Here is a 20,922-nt window from a genome sequence, read left to right as displayed (position 1 = left end):
AATTGGGAATTGTGATATGGAAGAGGTTATACTGGCCAATCTGATAGCTCTTCTGCCTTTCAACTCCTGGAAATAGTACTTTCAGGAAATATGATTTGAAAAATGGAGAAAGCCATGGTGAACTATGACTGAAATAGTTCTTACTTCTGCTGTGTCAGTCACTTCCCTAAAGGTTTCCGTGGTAAATCTTGGTTTGTCATGATCACCCATCTACTGATCTTTATACTCTCCAGGAAAATCCTCGACAAAAATAAAAAATATTTTGAAGTGACCGTTGATCTAGCCATGTTCTTGCTACTCTTTGCTCATTTCTCGGTAGTTTCTGTCCCATGCAGAAACACTAATTTCTGAGAATGACACTGCTGGTCTGAGAACCACAAAACCCAACTTTCTTAAGTGCTATTGTGTGGAATTATATGTCTCGTTTTAAGTCTCTTTTAGCATAAAATGCTTAACTGACCTGTATCTCTTGGACTGAGCAAATGGATGCAAGTTCTGAAGATGTGTTCCTGTTCTTCTTCCCTTGGACAGTATATTGGAGGTCATTAAATGGAAACAAAGAATTAAACCCACTGCTAATTTTCTCTAAAATTTTGTAGAGTAGCCATTCCTAAATCTTTAATCTTATTCTGATATTTATTAGGTCAGATTTTTTTTTTGTCCTTTTTCCACATCAGTGTCTCACCTTATCTTTTCCTGGCGGATCTCCTAGAAGCCATTTTTTTTCTGAGTTGATCTTTTCAGGATGAGCCAGGTGAAGTAGTCCACAATGTTTGTTATTTCCTGAAAAAAGGAACTGTCTTTGTCGGCCGCGTTATCTTTTGATTGCTGCTATTGTTCTTCAGATTATGGATTAATACCGATTTATTGTTCAACTAAATAAATTCCTCCAGTTACTGTTCTCCTGAAATAATTTGCTAAATCTTGATTTTCTGTTCTCTGCTGCTACTGGCACAAGATTCTTTACAGTCAGGGGGAGTTAGGCTATGACTGCATTGCAAGTAGTACAAATAGGAGCAGATGTGTAGGAGAGAAATGTTTGGTGCTGACCCAACATGCACACTTTAACACTAGCACCAGATCTAGTCTGGCCCTGTTGACTGAATGCCTGTTAGTGGTTGGAGTGCATCTTTTGATTTGGTTTTATCCAAAAAGAGTCCAATTAATGTGCTCTGAAATCATGCCACGGTGCAAACTGATATGCAGTAAGTGGGGATGAATAGGAGATTTGTTTCAAAACCTCACCCCTGATCCAAATTAAAATGCTTCCATAGATGTATCCCTTTGTACCTGACTCAGACATAGAAAGATAGAATGGTTTGGGTTGGAAGGGACCTTCAAAGGTCATCTAGTCCAACCCCCTTGTAAGAAGCAGGGACATCTCAGTATATCCAGTGGCTGGATCAGTCAGTGCTTAAACATTTCTGTGCAGGTGGCCAGAAGGCTTCCTAACATCCCGAATGGACGTGTTCTTTTCACATAAATGTTACCATTATTATGGAGACAGTTGTAATTGCTGTTCTTATAACTTGTATTTGTGTTAAAAAAGTAACACCAGAGAAATTCAAGTTAGAAAGAAGGCATAAGAAAATTAACAGTAGAACAAACTACCAAGTGAAGTTCTGCATTGTCTAGTTCTTGATGACTCCAAATGGAGGTCAAATGAATTTCTGGAAAATAAGCTTTTGTTAAACTGGTTACTGGCCCAGAATAGGGGCAACTGGCTGAAATTCTGTGGTCTGTGGTACGCAGGAGGTCAGACTAGATGATCTAATTTTCCTTTCTGGCTTTAAACTGTATGAATGTGAGCAATTCCTCTGATTACAGGACATTTCTGGCCATCGAAAAATGCAGGATCAAGCTGTCAGTTGCCAGTGAGGAACATCTGCTATTCTGCCATCAAACTAAGAAATTAATTTTAGGACATAGCATAACAGCATTGTTGTATGCTGGTTTATGATGCAAAGAGCTTTGTGTGGGCAAGTTTAAAAAAAAAAAATCACCTCCAGCATGATTTAGATTAGGGCAACTATGTGTTGTAAACTTTGCCTTTGGTATTGCTTATCACAACTCAGATTCAAATTCAGAGCTGAAACAGGACTTTGTTTGAGAGTTTCGGTGCCAGGAAGGTTAATGGGTTATTGACAGCTTTAGGAATGAAATGTCGGGGAGGAAATTAGAGCAAACATGTATCATGAGCCAGCACGCAGCATGACTGGTTTTAATAGACATGGCAGATCTTCTGTAGTAACGCCTCCATTAATAGTGCAGTTATCACTGTTTCCAGATGGCATGATCATAAACACACAGAGCTTTTGCAGGGACCTATAATTTATCCTGATCCCTTCCTCCTCTGGATTCACCCAGAAGGAAGACAAGTGGTACCACAGCCCACCCCAACTGTTTTCTTTTTTATTTGCCAGGAAGTGTGGGGTGTGGGCAGATCTACATCTGGGGGTCTGTGGAGCCCACCAACAGAGACTGCTTTGAGTCTTTATTGAACGAGGACATCCACTGCCGTTCTTAGCCACTTCCTTCTCGCTTCACTGTTCCACTTGTACTGGGCTGGTCCATGCCCCATATTAGAACATAGGTTGCAGCTCCTTTGCAGCCATTTAAACCCTTAGTCTGACTCTTCTTTTTTTTTCTGTTTTTTCTTCAAATCAACATTTTATTAACTAAGTACACAATCGTTCTCAATTAGTTTCACTCAGCCACTGCAAAATCATCATTGCAGATTGAAACTTGGAAAATTAGGAAATGGGAGATGTTTTAAACTGTATTGTTGACAAAGCATGTTCCTTGAAAAATTGATAAACTGCTCTAGTCTTCACAACAACTATGGGTTTGAACACATTTGATAGGCAGAAACAGAAGAAGTGTCTCCTAAAGAAGAAAACTGCAGAAAAAATATGTTTTTCTCTTCCTGTCTACTAAGAGTCTCAAAATATGCTGAAATAGTACAATGTTCTTTTCAGAAATCTCACATCTTAATGTTTCTGGGAAATAAGAGATACAGATGGCAATTTAAAAAAAAAAATCCTCATTGTAAATGCATTAAGAAATTTTACGTTTCTGAGTCTAGATCCCTGGGTTACCTAAGCAAGCATATATGTGAAAAAAGATGTCTACTTTTGGCCTTTAATTGTACAAAAAGGAAAAACATGCATTACCAGAGTATTTCTTTGTCATGTCTGTGTTATACATTTTGGAGGAAGGTGTGGGAAAAGAAAGAAGGATCCAGCTTCTACTAAACTCTGTTTCATTTTGAACTGTTTGAGTATTTCCAAAAGCCAACTCTGGCGCCTTAAATCTTTCTTTCATCAAGAAGATGGTAATTCAAAAGAGTTAGATGAATTTTGGTTAGTATAGCAGCAGGTCTCTTCATATCTTGCTTTTTGGTATTTTTAAGTAAACACACATGATTTATAGAATATTTTATTTCAGTTATTTTGACTTTGCCATTCACCTCTTTGACCCAGAAAATCTAGAGTGCTTTAATAACCAGTGCCCTTGTTAGAAGCTTATTATGTGGCTCTTTTTGGAAAGGCAAGTTGAATATGTGGCGTAGTGTAAGGAATTTTGATGTAATTTGTTTAGAGAGGCTATTGCTTGACAAACCTTTTCTGAACAGGCTCATGGTAACTGAGAAATTGGAAGTCTCGGGGCTGGACTGGATAATGGACAATAGAAGCTTTCACTTCTGTTGCCTGTTCAAATCCAATCTGTCAAAGATTGAAAATTGTTCCCTTTTCATACTGGGCAAGTGGCCTGTGAGTAATTAGTTGGTTGACTCTGCCTGGTGCATGATTAAAATTTGCCCAGTAGACAAAAACACCACCCCATTTGGCACCCTGGCCGGTTGCTTCAGAAGCCAAAGCTGAATCAGCAGCCGTCTTCGCTATTTCTCTTCCAGATCAGGATCAAGATGTTTTATTGTGCTATGTGCACATGCTTATATTTTGTTGTCCCCAGTTTTGTTCTCTGTAACACCTGTCATAAGTACTACATGTAGCATAGCAAAAAAAAAGGGTTGTTTCCATGGGGACAGATGAATTTCATCCCCCTACAGAGGGTCAGGATCAATGGTTCAACCCATCAACAGCTCCCCTTGAGGAATAAATATCACCCCAAGACATGTTCTGCTCCACAGTATCTCTGCATTTACTCAGAGCTATGTGAGACGTAGTCATGCATTTTGAGATAACCCATGCCCAGCTAGAGACAAAGAGAGGAAATGTTACAGCAATTAAGTGACACCAATTTGTCAAGGAAAAATAGGAGCTTGCTAGAAATGATGGCTTGTGAGTTCATCCTGTCTCAGAGAAGGGCAAACCTAGGGGCCACAATTTCTGGGACAGAAGCCCCAGCCTTTCACAAGGGGAATATCTCCACAGAGGTGAAGTGTTTTTGAGCAATTTCTTCAATGGACTAGGCACAAGCATGCTTCTCTTTGACATGAAGGTGACGTGTGCCCTTTTTTTTCCCCCTCTCCCTCTGGCTTTCTTTTCCTTAAGCAAACTGAATAATTACAGCCAAGAAAAAGAAAACTGCATGCTTCAGTTATATTTAATATCCAAGATTGAATTTAAGCCTGTTGGAAGTACGAAAACTCCCCCCATCCCAGGCTCTGTGCCCTGGATGCCAACAGCTGGCTACTCTCAACAGGCATTTATGATCCTCCTATACACAAAAACTGAATTTATCTTGCATGCTCAGTGCCCCCTTTGGAGTTGCCAGAACTCTTCTTCTGTCCTACAGCTATCATAAACAGTAGATCCAGTTTTCTGTCATTTCTGAAATTACTTGCTAATACAGTTGTGGAGCCAAAAGCTTGTTGGGAGAGGATGAAGTAAGTTTTGGATGGAATTATATCAAGACAGAGAAGCCCTTCACTTCTTTACAGAGGAGATGATGTCAGTAAGAGACAAGGACTTGCAGAAATAAGGTTGGAAAGGAAAACAGCAGAGAGAGAGAGAGAGATGCCAGGCAAAAGGGAGTGAGTGATGACTTACGGAAACATGGGAGAGTGGACTGCGAAGGAAGGGGTGGATAAACTGAACTTAAGGGCAAGGATAGAGATAAATAGAAAGGAATATTTAGTTAAGGTTAAAAAGTTGGTATTAAAGAATTAGAAAAAAAAAGGCTGTCAGGAGGAACAGAGAAAGGTGAACAGGAAAATATAGTGAAAAAAAGAAAATGAAAATATTTTTATTGGAGAATATCTTGTAGATTCTAAGAAATGAGTCAATGATGGTGCACGTTTTAGAAAACTGAGAAGGAAACAAGAATGAAAAAGTAAAGATGAAAAGTTTAAGCAGATATTATTTAAGGTTTATTTCTGAGCCTGCTTGAAGTTTTAGCCACATTGCTCCTGATGAAATGACCAGGAGTGAAATAGCTAAGATCGCTAGTTGGCTTTCAAAATCTCAAAGTTAGAGTTTATTTTCTAGAAATGTTAGTGATTATATTACTATTATGCAATAATATATAATAACTAATATAAAAATATACAAACTAGTATCTGTATATATTACAAATATTGACTAGCATGAAGAAACTTAATAGTCTCATTACAAATTAAGTATAGACTAGCATAGACAGTTCCATGCCTTGTCTAAAACCAAAAGTGTAGGGAAATAGGAAAAAAAAAAAAGGATTTTTTTTTTTTTAACACAAATTCTGTGTTTGCTTGGGTTCTTTTTTATTATGAAGTTTACTGCTTTTGAGATAAAATAGTTACATGTTTTGGGAAAGGAGTGGTTGAGATAAGGAAATGCCTCCATTACACATTAAACTTTTAGAAAGTCACACTTGCATTCAAGACTGAAGTGTTAGAATACCTCCAACATCCAAAAAAAAAGTAGTGGGATTTATGAAAGGACAAAAATATCCTGAGTACATCGAGGGTGATGAACTCTTCTGAACCAGACTGTAAGCATGACAAAATGTTGCTTTGGAGCTCTAAGATCTTTTGCAGACACGATTCCCATTCCCAGTGCTGAACATTTGGAAATACAACTCTGCTCTCTTAAAAGTCCAGCTGTGCTTCTACCTCCATTTTAATTACAGCTGTTACTATCTATTGATAGGAGCAACACAAAATATGTAGCAACAGATCTATTTTTCACCCAAAGCTATCTGTTATAAAGGTGTACGCATGATCATGTGTATATGACTATGTACCAATGTCTAAAAAGCAGGTCTTAGCCGCATTGAAGTACCTCAGATTCTTCTCTGCTTAAAATCATGATCTTGTGTGAGAGAGAATTTTCCTTTCCACCCATAAGGATTTGAGGGAGGTGTTCAACCCACCAGATGATACAGCATAATAATCTGCAGTAATCTCTACTAGTTTAATCTATTTTTTCCATTTCATCATCTTAGCATCTGAAGCCTAGTCTGTCTTCTCTTGACCCAGAGTATTTGTGCAGTACACTGGGAAAATGGGAAGCTGACGAGTCAAAAGCCTCACCATGAGCGGGCTACAATGGTGCATATTCCTGCCCTGTACGATGAAAATCAACTTGTTCATTTACAGGATGTGCTGATGGAGGCTTCTGTGCAATATCATTTACAGCCCTGTTGTCTTTGTAGATGCCTTCTACGATGTGAGAACACTGATGAGTGGAGGGGGAAGGGGCCAACCTTCCACTTACCATATGGAAAACATCTGTAACGGGCAACATAGCTCTCTGTAAAGAAATGTGTTGCTGTTTCATAGTTTCTTCAAAGTCTTGCATAGACAAAAGGTATCAACTTGAATTTTTACCAGGACTGACTGTCCCAGTCTTTAGAGCCGTTTACCCTAATACCAAAGTATTATTTTAAACAAGACAGTCAGTAATGTTTTACACTGTCTCACACAAAAAGAATGTATCAACTGGAAGAGTATAGAGTAGTCAAAGTGCTCCAAAAATAAAACAAAGGAAACAATATCATGCCCTTTTATTGCGGTCCCTTAACTCTAGTCCTTTGGGAACAGCACTGATTGATGTTGATGATGCAACCTAAAAATTAATGTCAATTACCCAAAACAGAATGCACATAAGCAACGTTAAGGGTCTGATTTCAGTCCACAAAAGCCAGGAAATTCAGAGCTACTGGAGAGCTGAAAACCTGGATTTGACATTCCGGTCTTACCAACAGCCGTTCTGCTGGGGGGAAGAGGAGAAACAAAGAAAAAGGGAATTACACCATTACAATAAATAATGTGGCTGAGACAACACGCTCTCTCTTTGCTGAAGGCTGGATCCACTGGGTCCCATTAACTTTAAGACCAGGAACTGGAATGTGTTGTAGATTTGGGGCTCGGTATCTCCCCTACCACCTTTCTGCTTTTTTTAATATGAACTTTTTTACTGCTTTAGTAACAATCACATTTAATGAGACCTAACTAACTCTTTGTTTACAGTAATTATTTACTGTTGTACTTCCAGCTATCGGAAGTGGGGGTGTTGCTGTCAGCACGATTAGCGCATGTTATGTATTTGATGCAATAATTGCGCATCCGAACGGCATCGACCTCGCACTCTTTGATAAATGAACATGCAGTAATCGAGCTGTTCTGGTGTCAGCATGCACACAAATCAAAATGTTCTAACATCAAAGAAGCACTTATGAAAAAACTTTCATACAGGATTTAAATATTCCTCAATGTTATTAAAAAAATATGGGCTGCGATATCATGAAAAGCCCTTGATGGAGTTACAAGCGGGTAATCCATCTCCCTATTCGTAAGCCTGTATTTAATGACTGAACAATGGCAATCAGCCAGAAGAATCTCATGGCCTGGCCAGTTTGTTTTCAGACAAGTATCAGTTTTATAGATGTGCATATAAATGTATGTCTTCTGTAAAACTGGATAGAAAAGAAAAAGATGAGACGTGCTACTGAAGAAGACATAGTTCGATGTGATGGGTCAGGCCGCTGAGATATTGTTAATGGCATTGATCTGTCCTAGCATTTGAAAGCATTTCGTTTAAGTGTGGCATAGCAGGTAATGCACATAAGGGGGTCTATCAAGAGGGAGTATAGTATGAAAGTTCAGAGTGCACCCAGTTATTTCATTCTCTTTGCAAAGTGGATATAGAAACATAGAATCGTTAGGGTTGGAAGGGACCTTCGAACGACATCTAGTCCAACCCCCCTGCAAGGAGCAGGGACATCTCCAACCAGATCAGGTTGCTCAGAGCCCCGTCCAACCTGGCCTGGAATGTTTCCAGGGATGGGGCATCCACCACCTCTCTGGGCAACCTGTGCCAGTGTTCCACCACCTTCACTGTAAGAAATTTTTTCCTAATATCTAATCTGAATCTTCCTCCCTCTATCTTGAAACCGTTACCCCTAGTCCTGTCACAACGGGCCCTACTAAAGAGTCTCTGCCCATCTTTCCTGTAGGCCCCCTTGAGGTACTGGAAGGCCACTGTAAGGTCTCCCCCTCCACAGACTGAACAATCAGAAACAACAAAAAGGAATTTTTAGTCAATTCTAGGAAGGGCATTTTGGAATTCTGCTATACTCAATGTTTGTCTAGTGTCTCTGGGATGGCCCGTTTTGCCAAGATGTTAGGCAGATAAGGAACAGATGGACAGAAAGGCATTTGGAAAGATTATAGAAAACTTGAGCCACACGTTAGAAAGACTAGAAGTCCATCTTGCCTTGTGAACCAACTTTTCCAATATATGAATGCGGACATAATGTCATTTTAAAAGTATAATGGTTTTTTTTTTTTCTCCTCTTACTTGCTTTGCATGTACTTTTTTTTTTTCACAGCCTCATGCTTACATCTTGCTTGAATGAGATAAATGTGTCGTTACTTTGGCATGGCTGGCCAACACTAAAATAAGGGAGAAGCATCTTCCTGTGATTGTCACCAATTACAAGTAAAGTGTTAATTGGTCAAAGGAATTAAACTACTCTGCTCTATATTTTTTACATTCACATTGCATTCCTTGCATAAGGAGCAAGTCAGTTTGCATTTAATTAAAGAATAATGTTCCTGAATTAGAAATGCTTCTGGTCATCAAAAATTAAATAACTGTATCAGTATATGCCTAGATGAAAGTTCAAATTAGGGAAGGAGCTTTGTTTTGAAGGACAAGGACATTTTGGCTTTCATACTTTGTGGACCATTTTTTAAGTTTGGATTTGATCTTGGTCTTCAGAAGTTGATGAGGGACCAGAAATGAATTTTGATTCAGGGCAATTTCTAATATAAATGTCATAAAACCTGGTAGTGTGTAATAATTTATTCTGCTGCTGAAGTAATGTTTGAACCAGTTAAACTGCCTCAGCACTTGGATATTTTTCTCCAGCGTGTTGCAGAAATACATGAGAAAGATCGATTGGATGCCATTCTGCAGCCTAATCCTAGGTAATTTATTCAGTTCTACCTGAGAGAAAGGTCCAAATATATGTTCTTCTGTTTTTAATCAGTCCAACTACAATTGATTCAACTTTTGCCTGAATAAGAAGTGAGTAAAAACTGAGAGAGCTCCTCAAGATTTGGCTCTTATTCATTAACCTCAGGGCAGACTTCATTTTGTATGATTTTTAAGGTATTAAAATGTTGGTTGGCTTCCATTTGAGCTCAGATTCCTAATATCACCAAATAATTATGTGTAGATGATGAAATGAAAAAACAGGCACGCAGTCTCCAAACGCGCATTTCAGTCTGGGTGGCTGAAACGGCTCATAACATCCAGTGCATGAAAATGGGGTGGATTGAATAAATTAGCAGAATCACAAAAGGAAACCACCATAGGAAATAGTTTTACACGTGTAATCACTGAAATACTCTAGTGAATGTGTCAATCTGTACTAAATAAATATATTTGTTTATAGACATGCTCTGTATTAGCTTCCACTCTTTCACAGCACTTTGCCAAACAAAATCCCACTAGAAGTAGGATGTTCGCACCCGAGTAGGAGTTTCTTGGATAAATATTTTTTCTATATTGAGACCAAAACCACTTCTACAAATTTCAGACTTTGATTGAAATAGTATATTTCTTTTGCCTTTTTGCTTTTTTTTTTTTTTTTTTTTTCCTTTTTCCTTCCCATCTCCTCCACTGGCAACCACTGATGCGTTACCTTAATTCCTCTTACCTCCCACCGCTCCGGTGAGCCGGCGCCCCGCTGCAGACAGAGTGCATCAGTCAGTACGGAGCACGGCTAGGAAGTAGCCGCACCCAAATGCCGCCACCAGCAAAGGGCCTGGGAGCCTGAGAAAATTTCTCTGTTTACAGACTGACTCTCTGCCCTGCGTTGTTGGTTGGGTTCGCATTTCCCCGGTGAAATGCAAATGGAGAATAGAGATGCTGTGTCCTCTGCAGAGAGCATTCACAGGATGCTTTCAGGGGGTGGGGGAAGAGAAGTATGTTGCAAAATGTCATTAGATGCTCTTTTTCATTACAATTTCAACAGTTTCATGAAAAGAATGTAGGTGAACTGTCTTGTTTTGCCCAAATAATTTAATTTATTTCAAAGTAATACCCGCTGCTCCTATCCATTAACTGCCAGTTTCGGCATCCATTTCTGTACATCTGGTATTTTAGCCGTTACAATGGGAGATGTAATGTAATGTAAATAATAATTATGGAATAGCATACAGTGTTTTCAAAACACTATGTATTAGCTCTGTAATCAAACAATCCTCAGAAAAAAAAAAAAGATTTTCAGTGAGTGATAGTATTTCTGTTTCAAAGGCAGGGGAAACTGAAACACAGAGACATTAAGTGGTTTGTCTGAGGCCACACAGCAAGTAAGTGTCGGAGCTGGGAGCAGAGCCCAGCCCTGGCTCCTGCCCTCGTGCTCAGACAACTGTACCACACCATATTGTTTCCAAATAAATTCGCTAAAAATCGTATGCTGACTTGTGAGCAGTAGTGACACGGAGGGGGAATTTAACCCCTTCTGTCACTTCGTACTGAAAACCTCCTGAGCCTCCACAGCAGTAGAAAGAAACCTTGAAAAGTCAAGAAAAGCCATCCTTGGAGAGAGGCAGCCATCCAGGTTATTTCATGCTGAATTACTCTCAGGTTGAAGGAATTATTATTATTAGCGGTATGTTTTCACATGAGAGTGCTGTGACGGAGCAGTGGCCTGAGTCATAAACCAGAGGTTTCAGTATCTACCTGTACCCGAAGTTTTTCTTTGTATGTCTCAATGCTTCTGGCTTTAACTTCATTCTCAGACGTATTAAAGTTGCCCACATGCATTATTGCTGCCGTACAGCTAAAGCAGCGAGTTGAGACGCATCAGAAGAGGAGACGCTGGCCTCTGAGCAACTGGAAGTGTTTTAACCGGTTTGATGTAAGGTGATAAAATAATTAGTGAAGTAATTGCGATGCGCATGAGGAGATCAGGGATACTCAGAAACCACTGCATTTCCATTGCAGGGGGGGAATTAAGCTTTCCCAACAGGGTCCAACAGGTCATATCGATCAAGGTTTGGTGCCTCAAACAGACCTGATGTGTGCTTTGCCAGGAGCATGTCATGAAGAGATAGTTATGGGCATTAAACCCACGGCAATAATCACAGAATCATAGAATGGTTTGGGTTGGAAGGGACCTGTAAAGGTCATCTAGTCCAACCCCCCTGCAAGGAACAGGGACATCTCCAACCAGATCAGGTTGCTCAGAGCCCCGTCCAACCTGGCCTTGAATGTTTCCAGGGATGGGGCATCCACCACCTCTCTGGGCAACCTGTCCCAGTGTTCTACCACCCTCACTGTAAAATTTTTTTTCCTAATGTCTAATCTGAATCTACCTCCCTACCATTACACCTCATCCTGTCACAACAGGCCTGCTGAAGAGTTTCTCCCCGTCTTTCCCATAGCCCCCTTTAGGCACTGGGAGGCCACTCTGAGGTCTCCCCAGAGCGTTCTCTTCTCCAGGCTGAACAGCCCCAACTTTCTCAGCCTGTCCTCACAGGAGAGGTGCTCCGTAATAATAACTTGCTGGATTTCAGCTTTCTCCGCAAGAGAAGCAGCCTGCTCCCTTGGTCCAGGGAAGGGTGGTGATGGAGCCCAGCTACAGGTTCTGCAGCCTGAGGGAAGGAATTCCTGTCTCTGAGCAGCCTGCGGTTGAAGCAGGTCTCAGAAGAGGAATTTCTATCAGTGTGCTAAGCAGCGTTGCCTTTCCTCTGACAATTCAAAAGGGTTTCTTCCTCTCAGACAAATAAAAGCTATTAAAGTTGGTGGCAGTGATGGGAAGAACTTTGCGAAAATATGTTTGTTTTGCGAAGCTGGCTGCCAAGTATTGTTTTATAGTTCCATTTTTTCCTTCTTTCTCCACTGTTTACAGTACCCTCTGAGAAACTTAAAATGATCTCTCTCTCCCTACCAATTTTGTTCTTTTTTTCTTTTGGCAGACGTTGGTACCCCACTCCCACACCCCAGTTCTTGCTGCAACAGAAGCCATGATCCTTTCGCCTTGTTTTTCTTTCTTGTAATCCCAGCCCAGCCCTGAGAACAGCATTTGCTAGTTAACTGCAGCATTGCAAATTTGGCCAAGTGAGCTGGGGGACAGCAGTACAAGCCCTACATTTCATTCTCCTTCCACTGGTGGTTTGCATGTGTCTGAGAAATGCATTTAGTCTTTGTTTTTCAGGGATCCTAGCTTTCCATCAGCTTTGGGAATGTCATTATTCCCAATAGCAGAGAGCAACAGAAAAAATGTTGGGTAGGTGAGATCTGGAATATGTTCTTTAACAGACTTAGATGATCTATCCTGGATATATTCCTGTTCCTGGACACAGCAGCGCAGTTTTCTGTGATTATTGAGAAAGTTTGCACCCTTGGCAAATAGAAGGTAAACCGAAGCCCAGAACTGACTTCGCTGGAAAGCATTTTGTTACAAGCTGTTGAAGGGTGGTTTACTGCAGCAGTGCCTTTATCAGTGGGTAATGTTTGTGGTCACCTACGTAAAGCGTACTGGGGATCTCAGCCCCCTTCCTGGAGGGCAGGTGCTTAAGGCGTGGAAGACACTACTGTCACTGATATCTCACTGAAAGGGTGAAGACTCAAGGAACAGACCTGAGGGATGGACTTGTTTTGTTGGTGTTTCTTACACCTAACCGCGGTTTCTTGGGGGCTTGCGTAAGCACAAATGTGGTTGTGCTTCCAGAGGGACCATTACTGTGTGGATAAATGGATGCTGTAGCTTTCAGCACGTCGATCTGGCCCCGTCATAAATGAAATCAGTGAGATTTCATGAATACATCAGGGCAGATCATCCGGAGCATGAGTTCGTAATGTACTAAACCTGGGTGTTCCTAGATATCTATTTGGGGTTTGTTATTCATTATTGACCATGTACTAGGCATTATATACATAAAACGTTCCCTCACCCTCTGAGAAATATCAGACATGTGCTTTAGCTACTGATTAAAGATGGGTTTGTAGAATTAGAGCCTTCAATGCTATTGTTTTAAATTGGAGAGAGAACTATCCATTATATTTCTTTTGTAACATGTATGCGTTTTTAATAAGGAGATTTTTATAGCCACACAAAATGTATTTAAAGTTAAACAGAAGCAACTAATTCTAAACAACATATGGATTTTTTTTTTTAAACAATGTTGCTTGTATTTTGCCTCCTAAACTAATTATTATTTTAATTTCTAAATAAGCTGACACTTCTTTGCATGTGGTCTGTCTATGTAGGCTGGGAAAAATTAGAGGAGTAACCTTTTAATCACAGGAGTTTTAACATAGATGTTTTTATGTACAAAGAGCTATGAGTCTGTCGAGGATGACTTGTTTGATATTATGGCGGGCTAATGAAATTTCAAAGTTAACATTCCCAAAATAAAATGGAAAGAAGACACGAGGAGAGAAGGAGCAGATTTTAAATTAGAGAATCTTTGTGTTTTATGGGTTCCAGGTTGTTTGGAATGGAATGAAAGTTAATGCTACATCCTTTTTTCCATCCTGCCAGCCAGTGTCTGATCCAAGAAAGTCTCTTATTTAAAGGGCAGGGCTCCCTCCACTGTTCTTAAATAAAGGCTTTCACTGTCTGAGATCCAGTCCTCCCTGATTTTCACAGTAATATTGTAAGGCTGCATGGAGAGAATTATTTAATGAAAACAAGTTTTGCATGTGATTCCCTTGTCGTAAGCCTGTGCGAGTCATATGGTTCAATTTACATTTATGCAAATATCAGAGAACAGAGTAAAATTACCAAAGGAGGAAAGGACCATGGCATGTCGCAAACAAGATGTGCCTATTTGTATTTGTGTTTGCTAATGAAGTTCAGCCAGGACTTGCTCTTTGATTTTGAGGGCTCTGTCTGCCATTCCACTTTATGCGTTGTAATTAAACCACTTGCCCACACACATACAAGAGGACACCGAGAAAGGGAGACTTCGAGTTTTAAAAGTGCCGTTCTGTAACTTGCGTACACAGGACCTATAATTCAGAATTTATCATCTTTAAGAAGTGATACAACAGACCTGTGGTCTGACATTGTGCCTTAGCTTTAATGTAAGCACAACTGCAGATTTAAACCAATGCAGGATTTGGCCCAATAAACTTTAGTGTCTGGGATGCCCACTGGAGATGTTTTGCCCTAGACTTTCCAAATTTATCCCAAATAAGAATTAAACATCAACCCACTCAAAAATCACAGCTGTTTCTTTCTCTTGCCAAAATTATTCTTTCTCATTATGCTACAGCTGTGAAATTATGCATTAGTGTAAATTGTAACTGGAAACCATTCCTAGCTAAGGTGCCTGTTCAGATGTCTTAGTTTTCTAGTCTGATATGTTACCTAATTGAGGAGTACTCACATCTTCAGGTTTGACTTTGACTTGTTTCTGGAAATCACAGCTTTAATATATTTTCTGTTAATAAACACATCAATATCTGCCCCAACTGGATCCTATGAACTCTTTAGTAAACTGTTTGATTTCATGTAAGCTGCTGTGGGGACAGGAGTTTTGCTGCCCTGTTCATGGAGTGGTTCTTTGTGGTCCTTCATAATACGCTACCTTGGGCTACCACTACAGGACAGACATGGGACCATAAAAGAGTAGAAAATGGATGATTTTTCATGAAGTGTGAGGAGTTCGTTGACCAAGGTTTCTTGTTCCAGGTGGCCTTTTTAAGCTGTTAGTTTTCCCTTCTTCCACCAAAAAAAGGGCAAAGCTTGATCTTGTTTTAGGTGACTGACAGCAGTGAACATTGCTCATCTTTTCTGCTTCATTGTACCTCCTTTCAGACTGTTGGGAAAAAAAAAACTACCTTCATTTATTAAATAATGATAACATTCCCGGAGGAGATGTTTATATCAGAATCTGATGTGCTTGGATAACTTGAAGGAGCAATATTGTCAAGGTAGGGTTCCTGTACTATAGGCAAATAGACGATGCTGGAGAAGCCATGAGAGGGTTCTTCACGTGGTAGATGGGCTGCCGTCAGTGTTGGCAAGTAGATGACTAAGCAGCAAAATTATTATACCTCTTCCCTAAATGGGAGCAAGGGTGGACTGGGTAGGATGGAGGTCATGTTTCCGCTTTCATTTTGGTCCAACCTGCTTAGCCTCTGGTTGTGGATAGCAGCAATCTCTCCTTTCACCTTTCATTAGGTCAGAGAAGGGGATGTAAAATCTTGTCATATGACAGTAAGGAGCAAGAAGAGCTTCTCTGAGAGCTAAATTGGCCAAACAAGGTTATATCAACTTTCCAGAGCATGGAATCCATTCTGGGAAGGTGAACTGTGTAATTTGTGCCAAGCTAGGTGATTTCCCATGTCTAAAAGGTGGTCCCTTGACCACCTGCGCACAGTGCAGTACAGTAACAGGCTGATGGACCTTCAGCCATGGCAAAGAGTCAGCCCACAGCAGGAAAAAACAAAGCACAGGCTGGTAGACAGTAAATTTTGAGAGCGAGCATACAAAAAATTTGGATGCAGTAGACGCTTTTCCAAAAAGGGCTCCAGGAGGGACCCTGGGGTTATGTTATCTCCTGACATCGGACTATAGCAAGACCTGTCCAGGAAGATGGATACAGCTATGGCTTCCCATTTTAATCTTACATCCTCTATCTGTAATTCTGAGCCAAGTAATATTTTTTTTAAATAATTAGATACTGTCAAAGTGGCATAAAGCACCCAAAAGTGGTGCAAACCCTTAACATTATGTCAAGCCACATTAAATGACTGCCACGTACATATAAACTCTCTTGCAAGGGCACATAGACGTGCAAGGTTTATACAAAACACCTTGCTGTTTCTCTTCACAGTTCTTGGCATGTAAGGATAAGTCTTTTAGTATCACAGATTCAGCTGTATATATCTTAAAGATATATGGTAGAACTACGGGATGACTGTAAAATAGTTTTACTATGCATAAAAGCATTTTGGAGGTTAACCTTTATTATCTAGTAATGTATCAAAATAAGAATGAAGTGTTATCTTCTTATGGAATGGGATGAATCAAACTCCCTCCTCTGAAATACTGATTTTCAAAACAGTTACCTTTAAGATGAGGTCGAAGGTAAAGATTGTTTCTGGGTAAAATGCTTCAATTTATGGCTAAATTCCATAATAAAATATGCGTATATCAGAATCACTTGCACTGGCTTGGGTAGGAAAAATGTGTTGTTTTTGTTATTGCTGAACTTCAAAATGGCTTAAGGAATTTTGTTGGTCCTTTCCAAAGAAATTGAACTTCAGGCAGAGATTAAAGCAGAGGAAATTTCAGCCCAAGGGCAAATGTTTCAGAAAGTTTAAAGTATGTGAAACAGGGAGTTAAGTAGGAAATAGTTTTCAATCCTAACTATAGCCACACTAGTTATAATATATTGCTAAATATAGACTGGTGGATGTGTCCGAGTTTCTGAAGGTGTTATCCTCCCTCCTCTGAAATTTGCTTCTAAAATGACCTTTTCAGGGGTATAACTAACCGTATAATATTGCCCATGTTGGAAAATGTTGAACTTCATTATTTCCCAGGTGAGCCCAGCCAAGCCCAACTTTGCTTTGCAACCAAAATTCCTTTCATAAAATTCAACCTTTTATCCTTCATGTGGATCCAGCTTTACACTTGGGTCCATTTATCTTCCAGCAAACTGCACAATAGCCCTGAATATTTTGTTTACGTGTTCAAGGTTGTCACTTGGGTCATAAAGCTCTGTGAAAATATTGGGATCAAGGAGCTAAAAACGTTGCTTTTGCATCCACTTCGAAATGCCAGCCATCATGGTTTGGGCAAACTGCAGATCCAAACTCCCTTGGACTTGCTGCTTGTGGTTGTGGGAATATATTGGATACTTTCAAAATTATTGGCTAGCCTGTTTTTGTGCATTTTGTGTTTGGGTATAGCGTCTTTGGATGTATCATTTATTTTTGTTTGCGGTGGTACTGTCATGTCTGATGACTGTATATCCTAGAGCTAATCTTCTGCTCTTTGACTTTAATGCCATATGCTGCTAGGTCTCTATGTTGAAGTATGGTGTGAATGTAAAGGATGTTGCAATGAACATCTTGTACATATTTCCTTTTGCATATTCGGTGTCTGTAAATGTCTCTCTGAATACATGCTTGCTGTTTTTGAAACTATTTCCTTACGGGTTGGTATAAATACTATTTATATCCAAAACTGCTTGAGGTTATCCTTTACGCTTAATGATACTCTGCTAATTCTAGTTTAAGAGAGGAGAAATTGATCTTGCTGAAATTTATTAGGAAATTGGTAGAACCACTACAAATGGTAGCTAATATGACACTTGCTAAGTGCTTGAACTCAAGAAGTATAAAATAAATCTGATGAAGCAGTAAGTGTAATGAAGTAGATGGCTATATTTTCATTTTCAAAACTGAATGACTGCTGAAGGTGAACCAAATAAAGCAAAAGTATTTAAGCTCCTTTCCTTTTTGAAGATAACAATATCACAAAAAATAAAATAGCAATGCATTTTTAATCTGAGAATATCCCCTTAAAATATAGGGTTTCCAGTGTGCCTGACGTAAAAAGGCATAGTTTCCTATATTGATTCAGAAAGCCGTGTTAAAAATGCATGAAAGCTGTTTTAGTGCCACAAGATCTTTTAAAATTATTTTCTCAAATGCTATTTAACTCTTGTGCTTCTTTGCTCTTGGAAACACTTGATCCCAGGTTACAATATATGGGATATCAAATTATTTTGTACGGACCAGAGGATCTGTGAGATTAGTTTGGTATTGGAGGGCGAGGATTATACCAGTGTCTGTTTACCTAGCTTTAGATTCAGACTATAAATTAGGATTTGGAAAACTGTAATTATTTAGTAATTTATAGACTATTAAGATAAGTTAGAAATTATTCTTGGACATAGTGAATAGGGAACACGTGCTTATAAAGGACAAACAGATTCAGCATAATACTGTATTTTTGGCCTCATCTATTTTGCAGGCAATTAACAAAATAGGATGTTACATTTTTGCATATCTCTCGCTCTCCTGAAATAGAGTCGCTAACCACTTGTTAACCGCACTGATTTTTTAATAGACAAAGCAGTTGCTTACAACTTCCCCACCAGAAATGTTCAGATTAAGCACGCTATTAGACGGCAGCCGGAATAGTCTACAAAACAGGAAGAAAGCCTTGCCTTTCTCTCTGCCTTCGTCCCTTGGTTAAGCTGATGTGATAATTCATTACAGATTTTTCTCTTTCTTTGACAGAGTGCCTACCGCAGAAATGGGATGACTTTTCTCGCCTGCTAATATGGATGTGGCTGCAGCAAGACGAAAGACAGTGTTATATTAAGGTGATTTGCTTTTCCTCTCCATGGAAGGAAAAAAAAAATAGAAGCTCCAGCGTCGCCGTGTACCAGTGAGTGGGCTGGTTTGTTGTGACTATCTGCTGGCTGACTCTTGTCTCTTTTTCCAGCCCCCTCAATCGTTATTCTTGTTTACTAGCTGGAACATTGAGCTAATTAATGGCAGGATGTTTGGGATTGGGTGTAGGTGGACAAGAATGCAGATCAGACAATGCTGAAGTTTGCTGCTGTCAGCCTCTTTCTTAAAGGCGATGTCATTTTTTATTTAAGTGTTGGGAAGTCTGTGTGTTCTCCTAGAGATGTTGTTTTGTAGAGTGGGATGGGGCAGGAAGAGGCCAGGGATAGACTGGGTTATATAGGTTTGTATAGGTTATGTAAAGGTGACACTGCTTTTCCTTGTGATTCTCACCAAAAGAAAAACTATTTTCCACTCTTTTCCACTGATTTCTTCCAATTAATTTTTAAGTGTTCAGACAATGTAACCCAGTTTAATCTAGTAAAGGGCTTTTTGAAGTGATACCAAGTTCAGATCCAAATGTTTTCAGAGAAATGTTCAAGTAAACTACACTTTACCAGTTCGAGATTTATCTTTTTTGGACCCAAGGATAGGCGAAGTGGTCAGCCCCAAATTCTCAGTATTACCATCTCTATTTTTATTCTATTCCTCTCCTCGGGCTCGAGCCATCACTCTCTGAAATCAAGGAAAGCCTTTGCAGTGATTTGGCACTGGATCGGGCCTCTGTTCAGAAAAATATATCCTAAAGTATTTAAATAACCGTGCCTGTCCCAGTGGTTCTAGGCAAAGGCTTAGCGTTATGTACTTGCTCAGCGTTTGCTTCAGGAAGCAGATGTTGCCTCTGTTGTTGACAAAGGCAGCATTACTGTTGGATTTGGTTAAAAAAGAAATGGGCTCTTTTTTGCCTTTTTTTTTTATATTTTAGTTCGCGTTGGGTTTTTTTCCGACTTATTTTTTAAATCTCAGTCCCTCCCTCTATGCTCCTTCCCGTCCCCTGCTCCTCCAGCCGTTGCTGGCCTCACAAACACATTCATTTCTTCCCATAAAAACTGTACAAATATAGAGCTAACCACCACGATGCTTGACCAGAGGAAAGGGCTCATCCTTCAGCCACTCAGCAGGAGCTACGGCCACGTCCTGCCCGTGTCCCTGCGGTACCCCGTGGGCCCAGGGTCTGCTCCAGCCCGGGCTTGAAATCGAACTTAAACCTCAAATTAAGACAGAGCACTCAAGGGATCGAGAGGAGATCAGCAAAATATTGCTTTTATATAGTGCAGCCGGCCTCCTCCTTTGCGCTTAGTACGTGAGGTCTTAATTTTCACTCCTGTTGTATGCTCCTGTGGTCAGTTGTAAGTGGTTTTGTTGCCCTGCTTTCCTGAACCTGCTTGCAAAAACTTTAAAAATATATCTATATTTTTCAATAAACAGAAAAGTGTCTCTCCTCTTTGCAAGCAAAGTATTGTAAAAGTGAACTTTGTATATCGAATATTACTGCCATTCATAAATATTTCTTTTTCTTTTACCTGCTTATGCTTCTGTTTTCTGGAATTAATCTGTGTGTAAAGGACTACAAGTAATCTGTACGATGCCATGTATTAAACGAGGAGGGGGAGGTTTCTGATGTTCCGTCTGTGCTTCTTGAAATATGTCATTAAACTTTTCTTTTTATCATCACTCTTATTTTTGTTGGCGTCCTTAATCATGGAAAATTATACGCTTGCTGTAAACATCCAGACTTTTTAGGAGGACACCAGCATTTATTGTATTTGGTTTCGATCTGCAGGGATAGAGACAGAAGAAACCGTTTCAGGCGCTGGGTACTGGAATCAAAATTCCTTCCGTAGCTGTATCTCTCCCAGATTTTACATTTTAAAATATGCATAAGCAGGAAAAATACTGGCACTTACTTTTTACTAGTCTACTTAAAGTCCCAGAGAATGAAGACTCAACATACATTTCTCTCAGAAATATGACGGATCATGTTTTTGTTGGTCTGCTGTATGTTTGTCTATCTTGAATGGGCTGACAGGCAATTATTTATAAAATCTGGGTTTGCCCAGTAAACCCATATAATAACCTTTCCCTTCTCCGCACAAGTCAGTGAGCTGAATTTAGAATAAAACAAGGTAGATTGTGTCTCTCT

At 39.7% G+C, this 20,922-nt stretch overlaps 1 protein-coding gene across 6 annotated transcripts in view; it reads left to right on the top strand.

Annotated features, from left to right (window-relative positions):
• The window catches only part of SUPT3H (SPT3 homolog, SAGA and STAGA complex component), a 275,033-nt gene extending 254,580 nt beyond the window's left edge, over window positions 1-20,453 (top strand). For all 6 annotated transcript variants that reach the window (XM_086743502.1, XM_086743501.1, XM_086743503.1 and 3 more), the window contains one exon: window positions 18,666-20,453. In XM_086743502.1, the coding sequence (XP_086599628.1) occupies window positions 18,666-18,707 (42 nt within the window). In that variant the 3' untranslated portion in view covers window positions 18,708-20,453. The remainder of the gene's footprint in view (window positions 1-18,665) is intronic.
• Window positions 20,454-20,922: the final 469 nt, after the last annotated feature.

Source organism: Chlamydotis macqueenii, chromosome 3, assembly GCF_036417535.1.
Source record: "Chlamydotis macqueenii isolate bChlMac1 chromosome 3, bChlMac1.mat, whole genome shotgun sequence".
Classification (NCBI taxonomy): domain Eukaryota; kingdom Metazoa; phylum Chordata; class Aves; order Otidiformes; family Otididae; genus Chlamydotis; species Chlamydotis macqueenii.
Note: the sequence above shows the minus strand (reverse complement) of the source record. Positions and strands in the feature narration are given on the sequence as shown.